Source organism: Thamnophis elegans, chromosome 13 (genome assembly GCF_009769535.1).
Source record: "Thamnophis elegans isolate rThaEle1 chromosome 13, rThaEle1.pri, whole genome shotgun sequence".
NCBI classification, from domain to species: domain Eukaryota; kingdom Metazoa; phylum Chordata; class Lepidosauria; order Squamata; family Colubridae; genus Thamnophis; species Thamnophis elegans.
The window spans coordinates 7,079,156-7,104,760 of NC_045553.1; the positions used below are offsets into that span (position 1 = coordinate 7,079,156).

Genomic DNA, 25,605 nt, shown 5'->3' on the forward strand with positions numbered 1-25,605 from the left:
TTGCACCCTTATTCAACCAATTTATCTATTCATCTCTGAGCTCATAAATGTCATATGTTGATCAATAAAGTACAGGTTACACCTTTAGTTAACTGCATAGTCCTCCTGTTTGGTAACTACAGGGATCAGCACGATTTAAGAACCATCTAATTTGCATGCTAATTTTATTCCTCCCCTCTAGGGATTTAAGAGAGGCCAGGTTGAAGTCAATGACTGATGGATCCATTCAGGAAGACCATCAAAGTGTCCACCATGGCTTAGGTTCTTCTGCTCCTCACCATCCTGTCTTCCTTCGGTGAGACCAAGAGAATCAGGGGGCAGGAGCGAAAAATCCTTTTTATGGTCGCCCTGTGGAATGCAGGGCAGCAAATCCTGGCCATGGTTTGGCTACGTAGCCTAGATTCACCTTATGTTCCTTAATTCCATGCTCTCCTTTGTTCCCTAAACCCCACGTCCTCTTTCAGGAGCCAGCATCCAGCAGCTGCAGAGCTTGAAAGATCCAGATTTTGTAGCTCCAGGAGGGACCATCATCATGTCCTGTAGATATGATGGAGGAACCATCACTGACAGCAATTACCCACGATGGATCCAGCAGAAGGCAGGGCAGATCCCGAGGCTCTTGATACACAGCACCAGCAGCAGGCCCTCAGGTGTCCCAGCCCGTTTCTCGGGCTCCAGGTCAGGGAATACCATGTCTCTGACCATCAGAGGGGCCTTGGTGGAAGACGAGGCCACTTATTACTGTTTAGTTTGGACAGGGAACGGGTGCACGGTGATCGATTCGAATAGGGAAGTGAGACCAAAACCCTGGAAAGGAAGTGAAATTTCTATATTGGTTTGCTTTCCTTGCTAATAGAGAAGACGTTAAATCCACCAAGAAATGACAAGATTGTATCTTCTCCCTCTTTCAAAAACAGAAAGATCTCTTTCTAAACTCAACATCAAGCGGATCTAAGAAACAAGGACAAATGCCAAACATGGTTTGGCACGGTGCTTAGAGTGCAGTCCTGCAGGCTACTTCTGCTGACTGCCAGCTGCCCGCCATTTGGCAGCTCGAATCTCACCAGGCTCAAGGTTGACTCAACCTTCTGTGGGTAAAATGAGGACCCAGATTGTTGGGGGCAATAGGCTGACTCTGTAAACCTCTTAGAGAGGGCTCAAAAGCACTGTAGAGCGGTATATGTCTGTCCTCTTGCTATTGTCCTTCCTTCCTTCCTTCCTTCCTTCCTTCCTTCCTTCCTTCTTTCCCAGTGGTTGTAATCAGTATTGCAGACTAATTCTGCCCACTGCCAGGAGTTTGATTCTGACCAGCTCAAGTTTGACTCATCAGCCTTCCATCCTTCCAAGGTGGGTAAAATGAGGACACAGATTGTTGGGGGCAAGAGGCTGACTCTGTAAACCACTTAGAGAGGGCTGGAAAGCACTATATAAGTCTAAGTGCTATTGCTATTGTTCTTCTTTTCCTTCCTTCCTTCCTTCCTTCCTCCCTCACTCCCTCCCTCCCAGCGATTAGAATGCAATATTGCAGGCTAATTCTGCCCACAGCCAGGAGTTCAATCCTGACTTGCTAAAGGTTAACTCAGCCTTCCATCCTTCCGAGGTGGATAAAATGAGGACCCAGATTGTTTGGGGGGAAGAGGCTGACTTTGTAAACCACTTAGAGACGACTGGAAAGCACTGTGAAGCAGTATATAAGTCTAAGTGCTATTGCTATGGTTCATCCTGATAAACAATAAAGTCAGTTAGATGGGCCAGAAAGCAAGGCAATCCTAGTAGCCTCCTTTGACTGGTGTCCTTTTCTAAATTCATATTTTCGGTACATAACTAGAATCAGGTATGATCTGAGGAGAAATCCTTCATGTCATTCTAAGACTGATGAATGGCACTTTGGTCCCCCCATTTGCTTCTCTGTTTTAACCCCACATGGAAATCCTATATCAGCCAAGCCACCAGATGCATCTGATGAAGAGGGCTGCAGCTCATAAATGTTTTGGGCCTTTAACTTTATATGTTTCTTCTGCAAAGGTCTACAATCGTCCTGTTTGGGGGAAAGCCTCTAGGAAGTGCCATGGATCGAGCTTCCTTTTTATATTATGGTGGGACTCCAGCTCCAAAGTTAATAGTCCATGTGGCCACTAGACTGGATTTTTGTCCACTCTTGGAGATCCTCATGGATGAGCACAACAACTTTTCAGGAAAACATGAATCAGTGACCTAACATAGATGGTTGTCATTCCTAATATCCCTGAAATAGGTCACAATTTCCCTCAAAAGCTGAGACGGATCTGTCTCAGCCTGAACAAGGAAGGATGGAGGAGATAAAATGAGGACAATTCTCATGAATGCTTTCTACACCTCAGGTGAAGTGAAGTTCTTCCCCAATGTTCTTGCTGAACCAAACAAGATGGTCCGTTGAAAAGCTGCATCAGCAAATCATAATCCTCAAAGAGAATTGCAGAACAACAGAGTTGGAAGGGACCTTGGAGGTCTTCTACTCCAACCCCTGCTCAGGTAGGAAGGGACCTTCAAGGGAAGGTCTTTCCTTTGATTTGAAGCAGGCTGTGATATCCGAGGAAGCTACAACGAGCAGGCAGATCATTTGCATGAATTTGAATTCCCCACTGACAAAAGGCTTAATAGCAGAGAGCACATCTGGATCTGCAGACACTTCACTTCTGACATCATCTTCAACCATGGCCTGGTTGCCTCTTCTTCTCATCTTCTCCTCTTCCTTTATGGGTAATTTATATCTTGAGATTCTACTAAAAATTGTTGTGACTCTAGGCTTCCTCTGTCTTCTGATAATTCAGACATTGATTTCCTAATTTCTGTTCCTACCACACATTTCTTCTGATTGAAAGGTCTCCATTGCTTAAGTGGACATTGTGCTGATAGTCTTTTCTGTTTTCTTTGTGGTCTTTCAGGAATTTGTTCTCAAGTTGTCCTCACTCAACCAGAATCTGTGTCTGGATCTCCTGGAGGGACAATCCGAATCACTTGTACTAAAAACAGTGGAACACTTAGTGGAAGAGATACCTCCTGGTATCAACAGAAGCCTGGAAATGCCCCCAAACTCCTTATATATTATGATAGTAACAGACCCTCTGGAATCCCAGAACGATTCTCCGGATCTCTTGAAAACTCTGAAACATCTGCCGTGTTAACTATCTCCAATCTTCAGGCAGAGGATGAAGGTGATTATTATTGCCTGTATCATGTAAGTGGTGGCAAGTGCACAGTGCTACAATCCCATTGAAGAGCTGAACAAAAACCTTGTAGCTGCTGACCTCCGATATGCATGACTTGCAAATGTGTGACATCTTGTTCTTGGTTCCTCAAAGTCTTCCCAAGCTGTCAGGTGTTTCCTCACTCCTGTCACTCTGTTTTAAACTCTTGGTGGATACGATGACATCTGAGTTTTAGAAGGATGTTGTAATCGGACTGGGACTTTTGTAGTGGGGGGATGAAATGGGATCAGTTGACCTATAACTACATCTCATGTAGGATACAGATTCACTCAGAGCAATTCACATAATATCCCATTTGGAGACATATTGCCCATCTTTATCCCACATTCCAACTATGGGTTGGGCTTCTTTCCTCCTGGTCTTATCAACCTTCTGATGTGGACAACCACTTTTTGGTTCTTATTGGTTATTTCTGTTCAGGGAAGCTTCTTCTTAGTCCATCACACTTTCCTTTTAGATCTAACGTTTCTCTCCCCTTTGAAATTACACTTCCTTGGTGGAAAAAGTTCCTTACTCTTTGCTTCCTTTCAAGATTTTGGCTCTGTTAGTCTTATATCATGATGGGCCACCAGGTCTTATCTTACTATGGTAGTCCCTGTAGCCTCTGACCTGATTTTTTGGTCAGCTCTGATGAGCACTGCAGATCTTTTGGGAAACATAAATTTGTGACCTAACATTATTTTCGCTTCTAAACATCTGTAAAATGGGCCATCATTTCCCTGCATTGTTGAGTAGAATGGTTCTTAATCATCCTTAATCATCCTTAATCATCCGCCTTCTCTTTCAGTATCCTGCAGAGAAAGAGTCAGGATTTATTATAACAAAATGAGTGGAAATATTGGAGATTAATAGAGCTCCTGGGATCAGCTGTAACCTCATCAGAAACATGAGCAGAATAAGAGACTCTTTAAAAGCTCCACTCATTTTTCTGGCTCTGTGAAAAGTTTATCCAATTCTGTCTCCTTGAGCATCTTCAGTCCATCTCAAATTGCCTACAACTGCACTCTCCCTTGTTGGTTTTGTTTTCCTTAATTGTTGCGTGTTTTTTTAAAAAAAATCTATGCTTTTGTAGGATTAGAATTAGGGTTAGGGTTACGGTCATAGCTATGTTCTCCTCTATTCCCATTCTTCCTTCTCATCCACTTTCTTTAGGGTCATGAAAAAATAGATTTCAACATGCTATTTCCATTTGATGTTGGTCACTATGCTTCATCTTTATTTTGACAAAGAGGATCTTGGCATCTCCTTTGCCCAACCCCCAAAATTATCTTGAGGCTTAGGTGACATAACTAGTAGAGGTCAGGATTGCCATGTTTTCGAAACTTAGTCTGAAATTTTAGTCCCCAGAGTCCTAGTTTATGGTGGTTTCTAATTCAGGCTGTCAGAAGCAATGAGAAAATGTGTTAATGCATGGAAAAGAGTTTGAATAATCGATATAAAGAAATAAAGAAATGGATTGAACTTCCTGTTTATATTATGGTGGGACACCAGCTCCCATTTTAGTAGTCCATATGGCCACTGGACTGGATTTTTTTCCCCCTCGGATGAGCACAACAACTTTTCAGGAAAACATGAATCAGTGTCCTAACATAGATGGTTTTCATTCCTAACATCCCTGAAAGAAGTCACAATTTCCCTGAAAAGCTGAGAGGGATCTGTCTCAGTCTGAAGTAGGATGGATGAAGGATGTTAAATGAGGACAATTCTCATGCCCACTTTCTACACCATAGATGAGCTGAAGTCCTTCCCAAATGTTCCCACTCAACCAAACAGGATGGTCCCTTCAAATACTGCATCAGGAAATCATGATCCTCAAAGAGTTGGAAGAGACCATGGAGGTCTTCTAGTCCAGTGATCCCCAACCCCCGGTCCGCGGACCGGTGCCGGGCCGTGGAGTACCTGGCACCGGGCCGCGCAGCGGCCGGGGGCCATGCAACGGCCGACTCTTCACTCATGCAGCGCCGTCGCCGGAGGGGGGGAGCTGCGTGGAAGCACAGGAGCAAGTGAGTTGAGGAGGAAGAATCCCCCGCTACTACACCACCTCCGCCCCCTCCCTGAGTCAGCCGTCCCCTCAGTGAACGCCTCCACCTCTTTGTCCTTTCTCGCCTCAGTCGGCTCGCCTGGAAGCGAGGCGAGGAGGGGGCGGACCATGCGCTGGAAGCGGAGCCCTTGGAGGCCCTGGCGGCTTCCCCGGCGGTCGTTGCTGGCCGCTCTCTTCTTTTTCTCTCCCGCCGTTCCTTCGAGAAGGAACGGCGGGAGAGGGAGAGAGAGAGAGAATGTCGGGCAGCCGAGGGCGGGGGGGTCTTTTGAGGGGAGATGGGGGGTGCACGATTTTGGCGCGTGTGCGCCCTCCGCGGACGTGGGTGGGGGGCTGAGAGGAGTCTAACGGTAGCGCAGGAAAGGGGAGGGTATGAGCGCCACCTGAGGTGGTGAGGGGCAGTCGCCAGATTCAGGCCGCCGCTGCCGCTATTGCAGCGCACGGTGGAAAAGCGGCGGTCTTGCCCACCCCTTCCCTGCCTCCCGCCCGCTCCAGTTGCCACAGCCAGGGATGGGGGCTCGGTGCCTGAAGTCTCTTGCCTCTCTTCCAAAATTTCGCCAACGGGCATCGGTGAAGCGCGCTCTTTCTCTTCCTCACAAAACACATTTCCTTTCCCCCCACGCGTAGTTATTGGCGATATGGACTCTTGGACTCTTACCCAGCCAGATCAGTATCAAACATTTCCCTGACCTCAGCAGAAGCGAGGTTTTTTCTTCTCCTTTCTCTCCTTAATACTGTATTCTTTTTACATTGCTATCCTCTGGCTTATTTAATTTTGCCCTTGCTCTTTTTATCTTTGACCTTGATTAATTCAGCTGTTTATTCCTTAAAATCTACATACAAAATGGAAGATGGGATATGATTCAGGTGTTGAATTGGGAAGGTGGATTTAAAACAACGCCCCCCCACCCCTGCGCGCACTCAGCGGGCCACGGTAAAATTATCAAAGGCTGATTGGTCCGCGGCGATAAAAAGGTTGGGGACCACTGTTCTAGTCCAACCCCTGCTCAGGCAGGAAGGAACCTTCAAGGGATGGTCTTTCCTTTTATCTGAAGCAGGCTTTGATATCTGAGAAAGATTCAATGAACAGGCAGATCATTTGCATGAATTTGAATTCCTCACTGGCCAAAGGCTTAAGAGCAGAGAGCACAGCTGGATCTGCAGACAATTCGGTTCTGACCTCATCCCCAACCATGGCTTGGATGCCTCTTATCTTGGCTATCCTTTCATCTTCCTTTACGGGTAATTTGTATCTTGGGATTTCTACTCTAAAACTGCCTTGACTATAGCTTTCCTCTATATTATTTCCTCTATATCAGCAGAATTACGTGTCTACTGATAATTCAGAGATCCATCTCCGGATTTCTATTCCTACCACACATGTCTCCTGATTTAAGTGATGATTTTTGCTGATAGAGTCTTTCCTGTCATCTTTGATGTCTTTCAGGAACTTTTTCTCAAGTTGTCCTCAATCAACCAGAATCTGTTTCTGGATCTGCTGGAGGGACAATCCGAATCACTTGTACTAAAAACAGTGGAACACTTGACCCAAGGGATTCCTCCTGGTATCAACAGAAGCCTGGAAATGCCCCCAAACTCATTATATATCAAGATAGCAGCAGACCCTCTGGAATCCCAGAACGGTTCTCCGGTTCTATTGAAAACTCTCAAACATCTGCCGTGTTAACCATTTCCAATCTTCAGGCAGAGGATGAAGCTGATTATTATTGCCTGTATAATGTAGATGGAGGGATGTGCACAATGATACAATCCCATTGAAGAGCTGAATAAAAACCTTGCAGCTGCTGACCTCCGATATGCATGACTTGCAAATGTGTGACATCTTGTTCTTGGTTCCTCAAAGTCTTCCTAAGCTGTCAGGTGTTTCCTCACTCCTGTCACTCAGTTTTAGACTCTTGAGGATATGATGACATTTGAGTTTCAGAAGAACCTTCTCTCATTTTTTTTTTAAAAATAAACACCTCTTTTTAAGCTCAACATCAAGTAACCGAGTGGGTCTTAGAGACAAGGACAAAATGCCAAATAGATTCACCCCAATAAACAACAAAGTCAGTTAGATGGGCAAGGAGCAAGGCAATGTAATTAGCCTCCTTTTCTTGGAGAGAGTTTAGCTGTAATCCAGGTTGACTGGTGTCCCTTTGTCAATTCACATATTCTCAGTCTACCTAGAATTGGGTTCCATCTGGGGAGATACCACATGTTCTGACTGAGGCTTCCCAAGCACATGAAGCAAACTCCTTGTCTTGACAAATAGTTGACTGTGAATTCTGCTCATTCACATCCAGCAAAGTCTTTCAAGGGAGGATTTACAGTCACAGACCTTATCTGGCTTGGAGAGATGCCAGGTCGATATCCGCAGAACTTGGCAAGGAGGAGAGTCACGAACCAATGAAGTGAACTAATGGTCTTCTGCAAACTCCAATCCCCTTTCGTTCCTCTTTTGTTTCCTCTGGGAGGGGCCATTCATCGTTCACCTGTTGGCCTTACTCCCAAGTCAACCCCTTTTCTTTAGCTGTTCCCTTTGTCTGGCAACTCTGCGCATGCACACACTGGGAACAGGCTCCAGCTGTTCTTCTGCCTCACTGATATCTGACTCTGAAGGCAGCTGATAACTGCCAGAGGACCTTGGTCCCCTCTCTGCCTCCAACACAGAGCCCTCATCAGAGCCTTCTCCAGACTCCAGAACTGGCCCAGGTTCCTCCCCAACCTTCTCACTATCCAAATCAGTGGCCAGCTCTGCTGGCCACTGGCAACCATAACCCCACAGCTCAAATATTTTTCTAACATTTATGAATGGCCTTTCAGTCCCTTCCTTTGCTATCCTGTCTTTATCCCCTCATTGAAATCCTACATCAGTAGGGCCACCATATTCATCCAATAAAGTGGCCTGCAGTTGACAAATATTGTGACCCTTGAATTCAATGTGTTAGTTGTAAAATTGCCAGCACAGACTTAGTTTTTTGGGGGTAAATCTCTAAGGAATTCCATGGATATTCTTTTTTATACTATGGTAGGATACCCGCTCCCCCATCTTACTCTGTGTGCCCTCTGAACTGATTTTTTTGCCTTCTATTGGAGAGCTCCTCTGATGAACACAGCAAGTTTTCAAGAAAATATTAATTTGTGACCTAATAGGGACTGTTGTCATCCCTAGTGTCCTGGAAATGGTCCATAATTTCCCTGAATAGTTGTCTCAATGCTAAAGAGGATGGGTCAAGGAGGCAAAGTGAGGACATTTCTCATTCAGGTGTTGCCCTCTGCAGTTGCTCCGAAGTCCTTCTCAAAAGTTTTCGCTCAGCCAAAGTGTTCTGCACCAGCAAAACTTAATGCTTGAAGAGAAAGCATCTTCAAAGAATTGCCCTTCTTTTTATCTGAAGCAGGCTCTTGGAGTCCTAGTGGACAACCATTTACGTATGAGCCAGCCGTGTGCAGCAGCTGCCCAAAAAGCCAAGAAAGTTCTAGGCTGCATCAACAGAGGAATAGAAACAAGATCACGTCAAGTGTTAATACCACTTTATAAGGCCTCAGTAAGGCTACACTTGGAATTCTACATCCAGTTTTGGTCGTCATGATGTAAAAAAGATGTGGAGACTCTAGAAAGAGTGCAGAGAAGAGCAACAACAAAGATGATTAGGGGACTGGAGACTAAAACATATGAAGATCGGTTGCAGGAACTGGGTATGACTAGTTTAATGAAAAGGAGGAGCAGGGGAGACATGATAGCAGTCTTCCAATATCTCAGGGGTTGCCAGAAAGAAGAGGGAGTCAAGCTATTCTCCAAAGCACCTGAGGGCAGGATAAGAAGCAATGGGTGGAAACTGATCAAGGAGAGAAGCAACCTAGAACTAAGGAGAAATTTCCTGACAGTGAGAACAATTAATCAGTGGAACAACTTGCCTCCAGAAGTTGAGAATGCTACCATTCATGATTGCATAATGTTCTCTAGACCTCCAGGTGACCCACCTCAACTAAGTGTGAAGGACATAAAAGAATCTGATTTGCTCTCAGAGGGAAAGAGGGAACTTTGAACAAATTTGGGGCTGCAGGCAACTTTGTCTGAAATGTATTTTGAATGGGAGGAGGTGTCCCCCAGGTACAGTGACAGCATAGGACTGCAGGGGGCGCCACTTTCCAGGAAACCTTCTGTCATCACTCCTGAAACTCTCCTCTGTGCAACAGACTGAGCAATTACACCAGCTGCAAGATACTTCGTGCAGAACTCAAGAAATGAGTATAATTCATATGAACTCTAGTATCTTAACTCAGATGTTTATACATATTACCATCATCATACCTCCACTTTTATTTGACTATGGTTGTTTAAACGTCCTTCATCATAAAATATACCAAAATTTAATACATAACCACATACTGGCATTTCATTTACTTATTTATAAAATCCTCCATTAACACTAAATCCTTATATCCTATTCTAAACATCCATAATATTTAATAGCAAAATTTTCTAATCCTGCTTTCCAAATCACTGTTTACAATTTACATCCAGTTTCCTTATATTAGACCCATACCAGAGGTGGGTTCCTACCGGTTCGTACCAGTTCGGTAGAACCGGTTCGTCAAATCTACCGAACCGATTAGAAGAGGTTCCACCAATGGACCCGGAAAGCAGGCCACACCTACAGAAGAGGTTTCAAAAAATTTGAAAACCACTGACCCATACATAGATAATCATTATCCTTTATTTGACTATATCCTATATCATAACATTTTCCCCCTAATAATCAAAAGTTAACTGTGTCTAATTTAGTTATTTTTTATTGTTATTATTAGTATTAACCTTTATAGATAATCCAAAAGGATTTCTAGCCTTCCCTTCTCTTATCTTAATGTGTTACAGATGTGCTTGCTAGGGTTATGAAAAGTGTAAATATGGAGTCACTCGGGTTCTTTCCCTTTTACAAGAATAACCCCATTTCTCTCAGAGGGAAAGAGGAAACCTGGAGCGAATCTGGGACTGGAGCCACCCTTCTCTGAAATATATTTTGGATGGAAGAACATGTCCCCCGTTTTTGGTCATGTGACTCGACAGCAGGGGGCTCCACCCTCCTAGATATGCACCCATCCAAACATCTGCCATCACTGAAACTCTCTTCAGTGCAACCGACTGAGTCATTTCCCCAGCTGCAAAATACCTCATGCAGATCTCAAGGAAGGAAAGAGAATTAGATCGCATGAAGAGTTTGTAACATCCGAGGTGTAGTCTAGAGGAAGTAAGCAGAAGGAGAGAACAGGATGCTTTCTGCCTACAATCAAAACACAATTACACAATTGCATTCACTGCCCTTTTGTTTCGGACCAAATGTGATGTCCAAGGCAATCTGATTGAATTTGTCCTGCTCAGGTCCTACATTCTGAGCAAAAACCCGAATAAAGGCATCTACTTAAAACTTCCCTCCATGCAAATGTCTTCTCCATTCATCTACTTTGACCAGATGGATTAGTCTGGAAATGGGGTAGCTCATAAAATCAAGGAAAGACAATCACTGTGTCGTTATTTGCATGGACTTTCCTTCCATTCTAGAAGGACTTAAGGAAGAAGGTTGAAGGATCCCAGGTAGATATTCTTTGGCCTTGAAAAGGGAGACTTTTTGAAGGAAAGCCCTATGGCCTGGACACTGGTTTCCCTTTTGCTTCTCAGTTATTTCTCATGTACGTATGTGGAGAACCTCTTGCCAGAATAAACTACAATATCCAATAAAACACCAGGACACATTTGGCTGCTTCCTGACGATGTGCTGTTCATGGTAGACACATCAGTTTGTCTTCTGGTAGAACTGGTCCTGCTCAAATCCCCACCCTGCATTCATCCTTTCTGAATGCCTTTCTCCTAAATGTCCTACGTTATGACTTAAAACCTAAATAAAGGCATAATCTTAACCCTTCCCTTTATGCAAATGTCTCCTCCACTCATTGGTCAAAATCAACTCAAAGGAAGTCAATCAATGGATCTATATTTGCATGGATCTTCCTTCAATTGTAGGAGGGCTTAAGTAAGAAGGCAGAAGGATTCCCAGGTAGATATTCTTTGGTTGTAAGAAGGGAGACCTTTGGAAGGAAAGCACTATGGCCTGGACACTGGTTTCCCTTTTCCTTCTTAGTTATTTCTCATGTAAGTATGTGGAGAACTTCTCTTCAACTGTCCAATAAACATTCTCTAGTTTGCTCAATACAAACTCCAATTTGGTACATCCAAAGGATGGTTCTGGGATTTTTGGAGGCCCACATAATATAAGAAATCTACATTATTTCCTCTTTTTTTTCTTATTTCATAAAGGCGTCACTTCACAGTCCATCTTGACGCAGCCTGTCTCCCAGTCTGGATCTCCAGGAGGGACAATTAAACTCTCCTGTGCCATCAGCAGCAATCCAAATACCATTGCTTGGATTCAACAGAGATCTGGGGAAACTCCTCGCTTTGTGCACTGTGATGGCTGCAGCAGCAGGGGAGAAGGGATCCCAGACCGATTCACAGGAACCCGATCAGGGAACAATGGCTACTTAACCATCACCAATCTTCAGGCTGAAGACGAGGCTGATTATTACTGTTGCATGTGGTATAGCAGTGGTTCAGAGTTCCACAGTGAGACAATCTGATGAGGAACTGAGACAAAAACTTGCTCCTTCTTGTCTCTGTGTAAGTGGTTAGACCCCGTGTTAATTACTAACTGGAGGTTCACGGCTAAAAGTTCTGATGAGAGCAACTTTTGCCAAAAGCACTAGAACCTGGTTCAATGACTGTGGGATTACTGTGCTTGATTGGCCTCTCCATTCTTCCTCCATACTCTGGGTCCTTGGTTTCCAAATGAGATGCAAAAATTGCTCTCATCAGAAAAGAGGACTTTCGACCACTGAGCAACAGGACTTTGGTACACTGTGCTTCATTAAGACCAGGGTCAACGGAGTTGTCTACCAGGAGATTTTGGAGCACTTCATGCTTCCTTCCGCAGATGAGCTTTATGGGGCTGCTGACTTCATTTTCCAGCTGCCGACACTGCCAAAAACTGGTTCAATGACTGTGGGATTACTGTGCTTGATTGGCAAGCAAACTCGCCTGACCTGAACCCCATAGAGAATCTATGGGGCATTGCCAAGAAAAAGGTGAGAGACATGAGACCGAACAATGCAGAAGAGCTGAAGGCCGCTATTGAAGCATCCTGTCTTCCATAACACCTCAGCAATCCCACAGGCTGATAGCTTCCCTGCCACACCGCATAGAGGCAGTAATTGCTGCAAAAGGGGCCCAAACCAAGTACTGAGTACATATGCATGCTTATAATTTTCAGAGGTCTGATATTGTTCTATGTACAATCCTTGTAACCTTACTGAGCCCGTTAAACTCCCTTGGGGGTTGCACCTCACTTTCAGGGTGGAATTGGCATACGATTTTTGTATGAGGAAGAGGAGGCGTTTATCGATAGTGGTGCATTTTAACTTCTCCCAGAGGGTGATCCTGGATATTGAATCAAAGGCCTGTTTAAAATCCAGGAAGGCCACAAAAAGAGAGGATTTTTTTTATATGTGTATTTTTGTACTAAATGCTGGAGTACCAAGATATGATCCACCGCCAATCTTCCTTCTCTAAAACCGGCTTGTTCGTCTTTGATTATCCCCCCTGAAATTAGCCAATCTTGAAGTTTATAATTTAGGTGTTTGGCATACAGTTTACTAATAACGCTTAGAAGACTAATGGGTCTATAGTTGCCTGGGTCATTTCTATTCCCTTTTTTATAAATTGGTATGATAATTGCTACTCCCCAATCTCTAGGCATATGGCCTGTTTTGTCTATAAATGTAAACAGTGATGCTAAAAGTGGAGCCCACCAACTGGCGTTCTTTTAATTATTTCTGGCAGGACATTATCATCTCCGGGTGCCTTATTAGCCTTTAGGGCTCCAATCAACCGGGATATCTCTTCTGGTGTAACAGGGGGCCAGTAAGGACTTTGGTCCAAACTAGCTTGGCTCTCCTTGGTTACATAGTCAGGATCTGTATAAAGCTCCCTAAAATACTCTTCCCAGGCATGAATTGGAATCTGATTTGTTGGGGGTAGGGGAGATTTTTCCAGTCCCCTGGTGATGTGCCAAAAAAGGGATGTATTTTTTGTCCTGACTGCCGTAATTAGTCTATGCCAAGACTCCTTCAGGGCCACACTTTTATTTTCTTTTAGAAGGTTCTTATATTGTGCTTTCAACTGCTTTAAGTAGTAAGTGTGCTCCTCGGAGGGGGCACTTTTACTTTTCTTGTATTCCTCATTATATATCTTTTTTAGTTGAACGCAATCCCTATCAAACCATTTTTTGTTTTTTGAAACAAGCGTTTTGGGGTGAGCTAGTGATCTGTTACTGAGAACCGAATTCAAATTTAAAATTAAGGATTCAAACCCTTCTAGGTAAGATCCCCCACAGTTATTTCTTAGAAGAGATGTACGTAACTCTATGGTTTCGGGGCTAACATCCATTTGGTAACTTCCTTAGCATTTTTCTCGTTCCATTTAATTTTCTACCTGGGTATTTTGAGTCTCTAACCTGGGTAGGTAGGCTGTGCCTGCCCTTAGCAAATTCTGGTGCAATGTGAGAGTAAGGAGTATTGTATTATGATCTCTTTCCAGTCATGAGTCTACCTCAATCTTCTGTAAGAACTTCAGGAGGTCATATGATATTATCCAGTAATCAACTGTGGATTTTCTTCCTGCTCCTTGATAAGTATATTCTGCTGGGAAGTCGCCCCATGGGGACCCATTAAGGATACACAGATCCAAACGTTCAGTCATTTGTCTTACACACAAGCCTGCCCGATTAGCTTTACGGTCTTTAAATTGTCTGGCATGCAAAGGTTCATCTGTTACATTTTCATCATAATGAATCTTAAACTGCTTATATAATGCTTGATCATTTGGACCCATCCTAGCGTTTAAGTCCCCCCCCCCCTATAATTCTTGTAGCTTTGGGGAATTTGGCTGAGCAGCCAAGAATAAAATCTTCTATGCTGTCCCAAACCTTGTTAATCACATTATTCTTATTAAGTGGAGGAATATAGATATTAAAAAGCAAAATCTCCACCTGTTTAAATAAGAGTAATGTAGTTACAACCCATGGCTTGAAAGGTGGCAGTGGTACACATTTAAAATGCAAGCATGTATTAACTAATGTCACAATACCCCCTTTAGCTCTCCCCCACCACCTTGCTTGGGACAGCCGGAATTGAGTTAACCCAATAGCCATCTAACTGAATCTGTGGAGGCCCAGGTTTCCTGCAAGAAGAGGATGTCAAATTGTGATATATAGTCAAAAAAGAGTTTGTCTTTTGATGGGACGGACCAACCTGCTATATTCCAGGTTATAAGGGAAAGTGGGTCAACTTTTGGAGCTCATCAGGAAACTTGATTTATACAAAGGGAAGTTGTCTGGTTGTTACCATGGATTGAGGTGGTGAATGCTGGCCATGGTTTGGCTGCGAAGCGTAGATTCACCTTATGTTCCTTAATTCCATGCTCTCCCTTGTTCCCTAAACCCCATGTCCTCTTTCAGGATCCAGCATTCAGCAGCTGCAGAGCTCGGAGGAGCCATACTTTGTAGCCACAGGAGGGACCATCATCCTGTCCTGTAGATATGATGCCGGAACCATCGCTGATGAAAACTACCCACGATGGATCCAGCAGAAGGTAGAGCAGACTCCAAAGCCCTTAATATACGACATCAGCATCAGAGCCACAGGCATTCCAGATCGTTTCTCTGGCTCCAGGTCAGGGAGCACCATGTCTCTGACCATCACGGGGGCCTTGGTGGAAGATGAGGCCACTTATTACTGTTTTCTTTGGACAGGGAACGAGTGCACGGTGCTCGATTCGAATAGGGAAGTGAGACAAAACCCCTGGAAAGGAAGTGAGACGCTTGCATTGGTCTTGCCTTTTATCTCAAGCAGGCTCTGATAGCTGAGGAAGGTTCAATGAGCAGGCAGATCATTTGCATGAATTTGAATTCCACACTGGCAAAAGGCTTAAGAGCAGAGAGCACAGATGGATCTTCAGACAATTCAACCCTGACTCCATCTTCAACCATGGTTTGGCTGTCTCTTCTCATCCTCTCCTCTTCCTTATTGGGTAATTGAAGACTGTGGATATCTACTGGGACTTATATCCTTCCTCCCTCACCTAATAATCCAGAGAACTGGTTCCTCCTCTACTTCTTTGGCTTCCAATTTCTGTTCCTACCACACATTTCTCCCAAGTTCAATGAACATCATTGCTGATTGAATTCTCCTGTCATCTTTGCTTTTTTTCCCCCCAGGAACTTTTTCCCAGTTTGTCCTGAATCAACCAGCTGCTGTGTCTGGATCTCTTCGGGAGAAAGTCCAAATTAATTGCAAAAGCAGTGGGGGAGTTGGAGAAGGCTATTTCTCCTGGTATCAACAGAAGCCTGGAAATGCCCCCAAACCCATTATATATTATGATAGCAGCAGACCCTCTGGAATCCCAGAACGGTTCTCCGGTTCTGTTGAAAGCTCGAGAACATCTGCCGTGTTAAACATCTCCAATATTGAGGCAGAAGATGAAGCTGTTTATCATTGCTTCAATTATGCAGATGGTGGCAAGTACACAGTGATACAATCCCACTGAAGAGCTGAACAAAAACCTTCAGCCGGGGAACCACAATATGCATGAGTAGCCAATGTGTGACATCCTCTTCCTGGCTCCTCTTAGCCTTCTCAAATTCTCAGATGCTTCCTTCCTGCTATCACACCCACTTAGACTCCCAGGGATGTGATCGTATCTCAATTCCAGAAGGGTGTTATGATCGGTCTGGGATTTCATGGTGGATGGAATAAAAGGGATACATTAAGTTATGGATTATGAACCTTTTAACATAGAGATTCACCCACATCATTTCCGATAATAGTTGTTTGGAGACAACAGCCATACTGTGGATCCTTATCCAACATTCCAACTGCAACCTAGCCACATCTCCTCCTCTTCTCCTCTGTCTACTGAAAGAGTGATGGGAAAGTTTTGATTTTCTAAGCTCAACCCTTCTGATCTGGAACGCTCACATTTTGGTTCTTATTGATCAATTCTGATCAGAAAAGTTTCCTTGGAGTCCTTCACTCTTCCTTTTCACCTCTAACCTTTCTCTCCCCTTTGCAATTACACCTCTTTTACTGAAACTTTATCTCAGCTTCCTTTCAGATCTTTTGGACCAGGTTGTCCTTAATCATCCCTCTCCTCTTTCTGCATCCTACGGAGAAACAGTCAGGATTTGTTCTAACAAAATGAGTGGAAATATTTGAGATTGATACAGCGCTTGGGATCAGCCGTGTCCTCACCAGGAATATCAGTAAAATAAAAGACTCTTTAATACCCCAACTCATCCAATTCTGTCTCCTTGAGCAAATTGCCTACAACTGAACTCTCCTTTCTTAATTTTTTTGGTCATAACATTGGGGGTCTTTAAAAATTTTTTTATGGTTTTAAAGGGTTGTAGTAGGGTTAAAGGGTTGAAGGTCATAACTATGTTCTCCTATATTCCCATTCTTCCTTCTCATCCACCTCATTTATGAAAAAATAGATTTTCCATTTGATGTAGGTCATTATGGAATGAATCTTGGCATTTGCTTTGCCCAACCCCCCCCAAAAGTATCTTGAGGCCTGGGTGACCTAACCAGTAGAGGTCAGGATTGCCATATTTTTGAAACGTAGTCAGAAAGTTTAGTCCCCAGAGTTCAAGTTTAAGGCTGCTTCTAATTCAGGCTCTCAGTAACAATGACAAAATGTGTTAATTCCCTTCTCAAGGGGCACAAGGGGCAGAAAACGAATACAAATCAAAGTATAACAGAATGCATGGGAAAGAGTTGGAATGTTAATCAATTTCATGAAGAAATAAATAAATGGACCTCTTAGTTTACTCATGAGTAAAATAAGAGGGTTAAGAATGGTGAAATCCAAATGAAATACAATAGAAGGGGAAATAATGTAAGGTGAGCAGTATCGATTGATAATTGGTATTATAAAGAACAGGAAGCTCCTTTTCGTATTGTATTGTGTAAATGTGGTGTACGTCTAAGTTTTGTGTATGTGTATTTCACATGTTTGTTAATAAAAAATTCATCCCCCTTGGATGAACACAACAATGTTTCTGGAAAACATGAATCAGTGACCTAACATAGATGATTTTTATTCCTAACATCCCCTGAAATAGGTAATAATGTCCCGGAAAGCTGAGAGGGATCTGTCCCAGCCCGAACAAGGATGAAGGACATAAAATGAGGACAATTCTCTGCATGCTTTCTACATCTCAGGTGAGCTGAAGACCTTCCCAAATGTTCTCCCTAAACCAAAGAAGATGGTCTCTTGGAAAGCTGCATCAGGGAATCATGATTCTCAAAGAGAATAACAGAATGACAGAGTTGGAAGGGACCTTGGAGGTCTTCTAGTACAACCCCTACTCAGGCAGGAAGGACCTGTCAGAACTGATGAAGCTTTTTGTCTACTCTTTGGTCTACTCTTGGAGATCCCCTCTGATGAACACAACAACCTTTCAGGAAAATATGAAGTTGTGACCCAACATAGATGGTTTTCATTCCCAATATCCCTGAAACACATCATAATTTCCCTGAAAAACTGAGAGGGATCTGTCGCAGGCTAAGCAAGGAATGATGTAGGAGATAAAATGAGGACATTTCTCATGCATGCTTTCTACACTGCAGGTGAGGTGAATTCCTTCCCTAATGTTCTTGCTCAGCTAAACAGGATGGTCTCCTCAAAAGCTACATCAGCAAATCATGATCCTCAAAGAGGAAGAACCTTCAAAGGGTGGTTTTTCCTTTTATCTGAAACAGGCTCTCATATCTGAGGAAGTTTTGATGAGCAGTCAGAAGATTTGCATGAATTTGAATTCCCCACTGGCAAAAGGCTTAAGAGGAGAGAGGACAGATAGATCTGCAGACAATTCCACCCTGACTCCATCTTCCACCATGGCATGGTTGCCTCTTCTCATCCTCTCAGCTTCCTTTCTGGATAATTTATGTCTTGGGATTCTACTAAAAATTGCTGTGACTTTAGCCTTCCTCTGTCTACTGATAATTCAGGCATCCATCTCCTAATTTCTGTTCCTACCACACATTTCTTCTGATTGAAAGGTCTCCAAGGGATCAGTCACAGCCTGAGCAAGGAATGATGTAGGAGATAAAATGAGGACAATTCTCATGCATGCTTTTTACACATCTTGTTCTTGGTTCTTCAAAGTCTTCCCAAGCTGTCAGGTGTTTCCTCACGCCTGTCACTCCGCTTTAGACTCTTGGGGAATATGATGACATCTGAGTTTTAGGAGGATGCTCCAGTTGGCCTGGGACTTTATAGTGAGTGGATGAAATGGGATCAGTTGACTTATACCTACATGATTTAGCACAGAGATTCACTCAGAACACTTCGCATAATGGTCTATTTGGAGCTAATAAATCAAAGCAGGGGCTGAGAGAAAATATGGAGGTGTGGTGCTGTCCCTAAGAGACAAACATAAAAAGACCATCCCTGCAGTGTTTCATCCTCATGGATTTTTAGCCTTCATTTAATTGTTAATTTTAATGCTTGTCTATTAGCTTTTATGGCATTGTAAGCTGTCCCGAATCAGTTAAGCTAGTGAGATGGGAGGAATATAAATGTAATAAATAGACAAACTCAGTTCTGGACATGCAGAATAAATTGGAAGTCTCTCAATGATGGATTTCAATTGGTGATTCTCACACAAGTCTTTACCCTTTCAAGAATATTTATTTAAAAAAAAAACTTTGGTGTGGATGTTGTCTTTGCATATAAACTGGCTTTTATTTTACTTGCAAGTCCATATAGGTTCCTTCTGATAAAGACCCTTTTAACATTCTGAATTTGCAAAAGATGCCGATCTCTTGCAGGAGCAGGAGTCACGCAAGAGCTAAACAATCTTAGCATTAGTCCTGGTTTTCATGTGTCCCACTAAACCACAATAATTGGATTCCGGTTGAGTAATATAAACCCCAATTTGGGGTACCTGAAGCACGATTTGCAATCTGTGGATTGACCCCAGGATCCCAAGTCCTGTAGCCCCCAAAGGTTCTTTTTTAATTATTTACCTATTTGAATTTATTAGCCGGCCAACTCCAATGGACTTTTCTGTCCAGTATCCCTCCCCCCCTCACTCCTTTCGCCCACTGCGTGTGCACTACAGGCCCCGATCAAGGCAAGGAGCGAACCGGCGAACCCATCCAGATAGAGAACGTGGGAACACGGTGGAGCCTTAAGGGGAAACTCCGTTTTGCAAAACCCTCTTTCTGTGACATTTTCCTCCAAACCCTGTGGGGAAAATCCTCCCAAGCCGCTTCCCCCTCCGCGTTAGTCCCGCGGAAACCAGTCAACTCTGCAGCCTCGAAAAGAGAAGGGAGGGCGGATTTATCGCCCAAAAGGAGCCTGGCGAAAGCCTAACGGGCGGGAAACGGTAGCACTGACTGCAGCCAAACTGACCTGGAACAAGGAGCGATTGCTTCATCCGCCGCTTCTTCGAACGGCAGGCCTCGGGGGCGGTTAAGGCTCCTATCTTTAAACGCGGCTCTTTCCTCGCCACTTTATGAGGTTGGGCCCGGACTTGCTTTCTGAGCACGGGGCGACGGGTAAGGTAAACCCGGGTAAGTCCTTTGCTAGCAGGCAGGTTCTAGGGCGCCTGCCGCCACCAAAGGACCTTCCCAAAGTTGCTTTTCTGAGCACGGGGAACAGAAGGGACAAAATACCATCCAGCCGGGTATACAGGGCCGGGGGCAGGGCAGGCTTACTTTCCGGTCCGGTGACCAACCGGTTCGCGACCGGCAACAATCCACCACTGTGCCAAACCCTCCCAAATATCTTCTGTATTATAAATATGGATCCAATCAAAGAAGGAAAACCGGAGTCTCAGGATAGATTTGCGGCTTCCAAAGATGCTGGTCTTAACGCCTGCTATCTAACCATCTCTGAGGTCCAAGCAGCAGATGAAGCCACCTATTATTGCCTATCATCCACAGGTTCAGAATACCACTGTGCTACACATTATGGAGAAATGAGCACAAAAGCCCTACCCCTCGGGGAATTCATTCACCACAGCTGGTAAGAGAGGGCCACCTGGCTGAAGGATTCAACTTAAGGTCTGAAGATGTTCTCTAGCTCTGATCAATCATGGAGTTTCAATTGGGAAGACAGTTGGCAGAACTTGGGATTCAGATGTGAGGTTGGACAACCCAGTTGCATTCTGAATCCTCCCCCTTCCTCTGTGAATGGACATTTAAAAAGCACAACAAAGGATGTTCTTTTTGCGCCAAATCAGAAAGTTCAAATTACCCAAAGAGCTGCTGATTCTGTTCTATAGATGAATGATTGAGCCTGTCATTTGAACCTCTATAACTGTCTGTTTTGGCTCTGCAACCCAACAAGACAGAGACTTCAGAGGATAATCAGAACTTCAGAAAGAAACAATGGCTACCAACCTGCCTTCCATTGAGGACCTGTGCACTGCACAAGTCAAAAAGAGGGCTGTGAAAATATCTACAAACCCCTCGCACTCTGGACACAAATTGTTTCAACTTCTATCTCAAAACAATGCTATAGGGCACTGCACACCAGAACAACTAGACACGAAGACAGTTTTCCCCCCGAATGCCATCACTCTGCTAAACAACTAATTCCCACAACACTGTCAATAATTTACTAAGACTGTAGTTATTTTTCTCTTCCTTCCTAGTATCTGTCTCCCCCCACTTATGACTATAACCATGTTGCTTGAATCTTTCAGTTTCTATTGTTTTTATTTGTTTCCTAGTACAATTTGATAGTCTATTAGTAACCTTGATTATCACTAAGTGTTGTATCTTTTTATTCTTGATGAATACATTTTATTCTCCTTATGTACACTAAGAGCATATGCCCCAAAGACATTCCTTGTGTTTCCAATCACACTTGGCCAATAAAGAATTCTATTCTATTCTATTCCATTCCATTCCAATGTTGTTCCTATGGAATTCTCGGTCTGTATCCAAACTGGATTTAATTAGACAGGGTCCCTGTTGAAACGCACAGGGGTGGGTTGAGTTGATCAACTAGACCATCAATTTCCAGGGAGAGGAGCCTGAAAGAGAAAGTCATGTGGTCACTTTGAAGATGAGGATACATGCAAAAAGATAACTGCAAGTATCTCGACCAACTTCAGACAACAGGAAACTATTTGTGTGTGAGGGTTGCGTCTATCTCACCATACTTCTTATTTGTGGTTAACGGTCATTCAGATTCCGGAAACCACAGATATTTTTGCTGCATCTGTCACCACCTCCCATGGGAGGAAACCCTTTGTTGGTCTGAACGTCTGTTTGATTCATCCAAGCTGAAGAACCTTCTCACCCAACTGAATCCAAGATAGTGATTCAAAAGCTTTGCCACCAGGAGGAGCTCTAAGATCAAAAAAGAAATCCCTGCTCTTGAGGTTCTTAAGCTTTGAAAAGATCTACAGGAACGGTGGAAATGGATCCATTGTCCTTTTCCTGCTGGGGTAGGTGGCATCTGCTGAATATCATGGAACTATTATTAACATGTCTATATCTATAAAAATGGCTGTATGTCAGCATAAGTCTGAAATGCCTTGAGCAATTTCAACCAAACTTGGTACACAGATGACTTACTCTCTGGAGACAAATACTGTGGGGGTAAGAGACCGCTAAAACCTCTCGGGATGTGTGTTCTGTTAAGATATAGCCTGTTGTGCCTTAAAATGGTTTCTACTGTACTGTCGTAAAATAGCTTCTACTGTACAGCGCAATGGAGTTGCCATGCTAACAGTACTCCACAAGGGGGCTCCCTCTGGTAAGGGGGAAAAGAGAAGCGCAACAAAGATGATTAGTGGACTGGAAGCTAAAGCATATGAAGAACAGTTGCAGGAACTGGGTATGTCTTTTTCCTCCTCTTCCACCATCTTTATTATGAAAAAGTGTCTTCTCTTCTTCCTTTTTCTCCTTTTCTTCTTCTCCTTCTCCTCCTCTTTTTTCACCTCCTCCACCATCTTTATTATGAAAAATGTCTTCAAAAATGGCCTCTGGGATTCCCGACCATTACAGAGAGAGAGAGAGGGAGGGAGGGAGAGAGTCTTGACAAAAACCCCTTTTATTAATTGACTGTGAATCCTGCTCATTCACCTCCAGCAAAGTCTTTCAAGGGAGGATTTGCAGTCAGAGACCTTGAGTGAACCCTGTCGTCGTTAAGCGAATCCCATTGACTTCGCTTGTTGGGAGCCGAGAAGGTCGCAAAGGGGGATCGCCCGAGACAGTGCAACCGTCATAAATACATGCCCCAAATTTGGATCACCTGACCGTGAGGATGCTTCAATGGTTGTATGTGTGAGGACTGTTTGTAAGTCACCTTTTTCAGTGCCTTTGTAACTTCAAACAGTCACTAAATTAGTTCGTTTACCTTTCATTGCACCTCGTACAACGGAATTAAATGCCATCTTCAGTGGACATTAAAACCATAAAAAAATAAATTGCAAACATGCATCCTTCACATTCTATGCAATTGAATTGGAAACCCCTGATATTGCATTCATATTGCACTCTACTGTAGAGTACAACATAGTTACTGCCCTGGGATAGAAGCTGTTTTTCAGCCTATTAGTCCTTGTTTTTATTGCCCTGTACTGGCTGCCAGATGGTAATAGTTGAAAAAACAGATAAAATACAAACCCGAAATCTTTCTACTGGGAATAATCACAGGGAAATATACAAAGAAAATTAAGTACATATTAACACATCTGCTAACTACAACTAGAATAGCATTTGCCCAATGCTGAAAACAAAATAATACCCCCTCGGATGAATTAGTGATAAAAAAAACCTTGGATTGTGCAGAGATGGACAAATTAACACTGAAATTAAAAGATAAAGAAGAGTCGGAATATTATGAAATATGGAACAATTGGTACAAATGGCTGCAAAACAAGAATAAAATTAATTCAGCCAAAAAACTATATACAAATATATATAGAACTGTGTATAAAGGTTTGTAAATATAGAAGCGAAATATTATATACCTGTACAGGTATGGTGACCTATGTTGATTTAATGACTGTAAGATGTTGTAGAAGGGAAAAAATAAGAAAAAAAATCTGCTAAATAAAAGGAAAAAAAAGGGTGTCCAGGATGAGATGGATCTTTAAGGAGGTTTTGAGCTTTCTTCAGCCAGTGGGAGCTAGAAAGCTCTTCCAAAGAAGGGAGAGGGCAACCCTTGATCCTCTGGGCAATGACGTTGACCCTCTGGAGCGATGTCCTATCTGCCACGGTGCAATTGGCAAACCAGACACATAAATGAACGGCTTGTAAGTTGAGGACCACCTCCTGCATGTCCATCTCGGAATCCCTGAGTGGTTTTACAGTTCCGCTGACTCTTTCTTCCCTTTGGTCCATCTGCAACCTTCAAGCCAGGCTGATAATAGCAATTTATCCCGTGAAGACAAGAGAGCTGAGCACATCGGTCCGACCCAATGTGAGAACTGGGACGAAACCTTCCTCCTCAGTGCCGACAAGCCTCACTTAGTTGCAGGTGGCTGAGCACAGAAGTCACCATACGGAACAATCTTCAGTTAAAAAAATAATAATAACCCAAAATAAAAATAAATTTTAAAAAAACCACACGTCTTGAAATAGAAAGTAAGTCAAACCATAATGCCATCCGTGCATGACAGCCCCCGATTGCCCTGCCCACCTGTGCATGCGTGCTCTCTCCCGCCCTCCACCCCCACATGCGCATGCGACCCTCCCATGCCCCATTTTGGGCCTAGTAGGCCTTCTGCAGCCTCCTGGGAGCAAAAATGGGCCATGAGGGGGTGGGTGAGACTCCCTTGTGCCCCGTTTTTGGCCTTGTAGGCCTCCCTGAAACTGCCTGGGAGCAAAAATGGGCCGCAAGGGGCAGGGGGTGAGACACCTTTGTGCCCAATTTTGGGCATAGTAGGCCTCACTGCAGCCTCCTGGGAGCAAAAACAAGCCTCAAGCGGGAGGGGGGAGACACCCTTGTGCCCCATTTTGGGCCTAGCAAGCCTCCCTGAAGCTGCTTGGGAGCAAAAATGGGCCACAAGGAGGGGAGACAATCACATTCAGAAAGCACAGTAACTGATTAAGTAGGATTCAAAATAATAATAATGTACAATACAATACCAAAAGCAGGTTTTCCAAGGCAGCCGTAAATGCAAGCAAAACACAAGCAGTTTTACTTTCAGTTCTTGGCTAAGCCAGGCTCCTTCCTGTCTCCTTGTTGCTCACACGGCAAGGACTGTTTCAGAGTCCAAATAGCCCTCCTTGGCTGACTTGGTTGCTATGCCTATTCACTGACTGACCTTGTTACCATGTGTCATGTGAATATCATGGATGCTAGTAGGCAGAGGCAGAATTTTTCTTCTTATTTCCCTAACCAAAAACCAAGGTGCGTCTTATACTCCAGAGCGTCTTATACTTTGAAAAATACGATAGTTGAAAAGGTATCAGTAGCCCAGGTCACACCTTTCCCTCATGAGCTACCCTAACTCCCAATATGCTTCTGGTGACACTTTAATAACTTTCATGGCATGGGGGCACCTTAACGGGGAGACCAGCTCTTTCCAGGGTTCTACCTGTCCATCCGCTCCTTTGCTTAGGTTCCAGCAACACTGAAATGTGAGAATACAAAATCAATTCCGGATGTTCTGGAAAGAGGAGTTGGATCTTCTATCCATTCACCAAGGAGGGAATGAAATCTCCTGCCAGCCACTTTAGTTGAAAAGTTGTCTGTTAATACAGTTATAGCTGTACTTCCGGAGCTGCACTGACTCCCAATACACTTCTGGGTGTCATTTAAGTTTCTAGTCCTCCTCCTAAAGCTTTTGTGGCATGGGGTGGGGTGGAGGCAACAGACTTTCCAATGGTCCACCTGCCCATCAGATCCTTTGCTTAGGTTCCCATGCTGAAATCTGGGAATTCTAAAGACAGATCAGTTCGGGATGTTATGGGAAGAGAGATGGAGTTGGACTCTCTACTCTTCCTCCTTCCTCTTTCAGTGGAGATTCACCAATGAAATCTCCTGCCAATCACCGCCTGCCCTTGTCCTGGAAATAGATCTAGAGGCTTTAAAAGGGAGAAAGAGGAAGAGTATTTGCATGCCTTTGCAGCCTCTCTTTCTTGCAGCTCAATTTAAGCCTGACTAGAAGAGGTCCACCTAGAAGGAACTTTGGTTTCAGAAGATCAGTCCTTGCCCATTTCTCTGCCATGGCTCAA

At 43.8% G+C, this 25,605-nt stretch overlaps 1 gene segment (V, D, J or C); it reads left to right on the forward strand.

Annotated features, from left to right (window-relative positions):
• The first annotated feature begins 2,671 nt into the window (after positions 1–2,671).
• LOC116516729 lies at positions 2,672–3,256 on the forward strand. The segment is given in 2 exon segments: positions 2,672–2,739; positions 2,925–3,256. Coding segments are annotated over 2 exon segments (378 nt in total).
• The last annotated feature ends 22,349 nt before the right edge of the window (positions 3,257–25,605 follow it).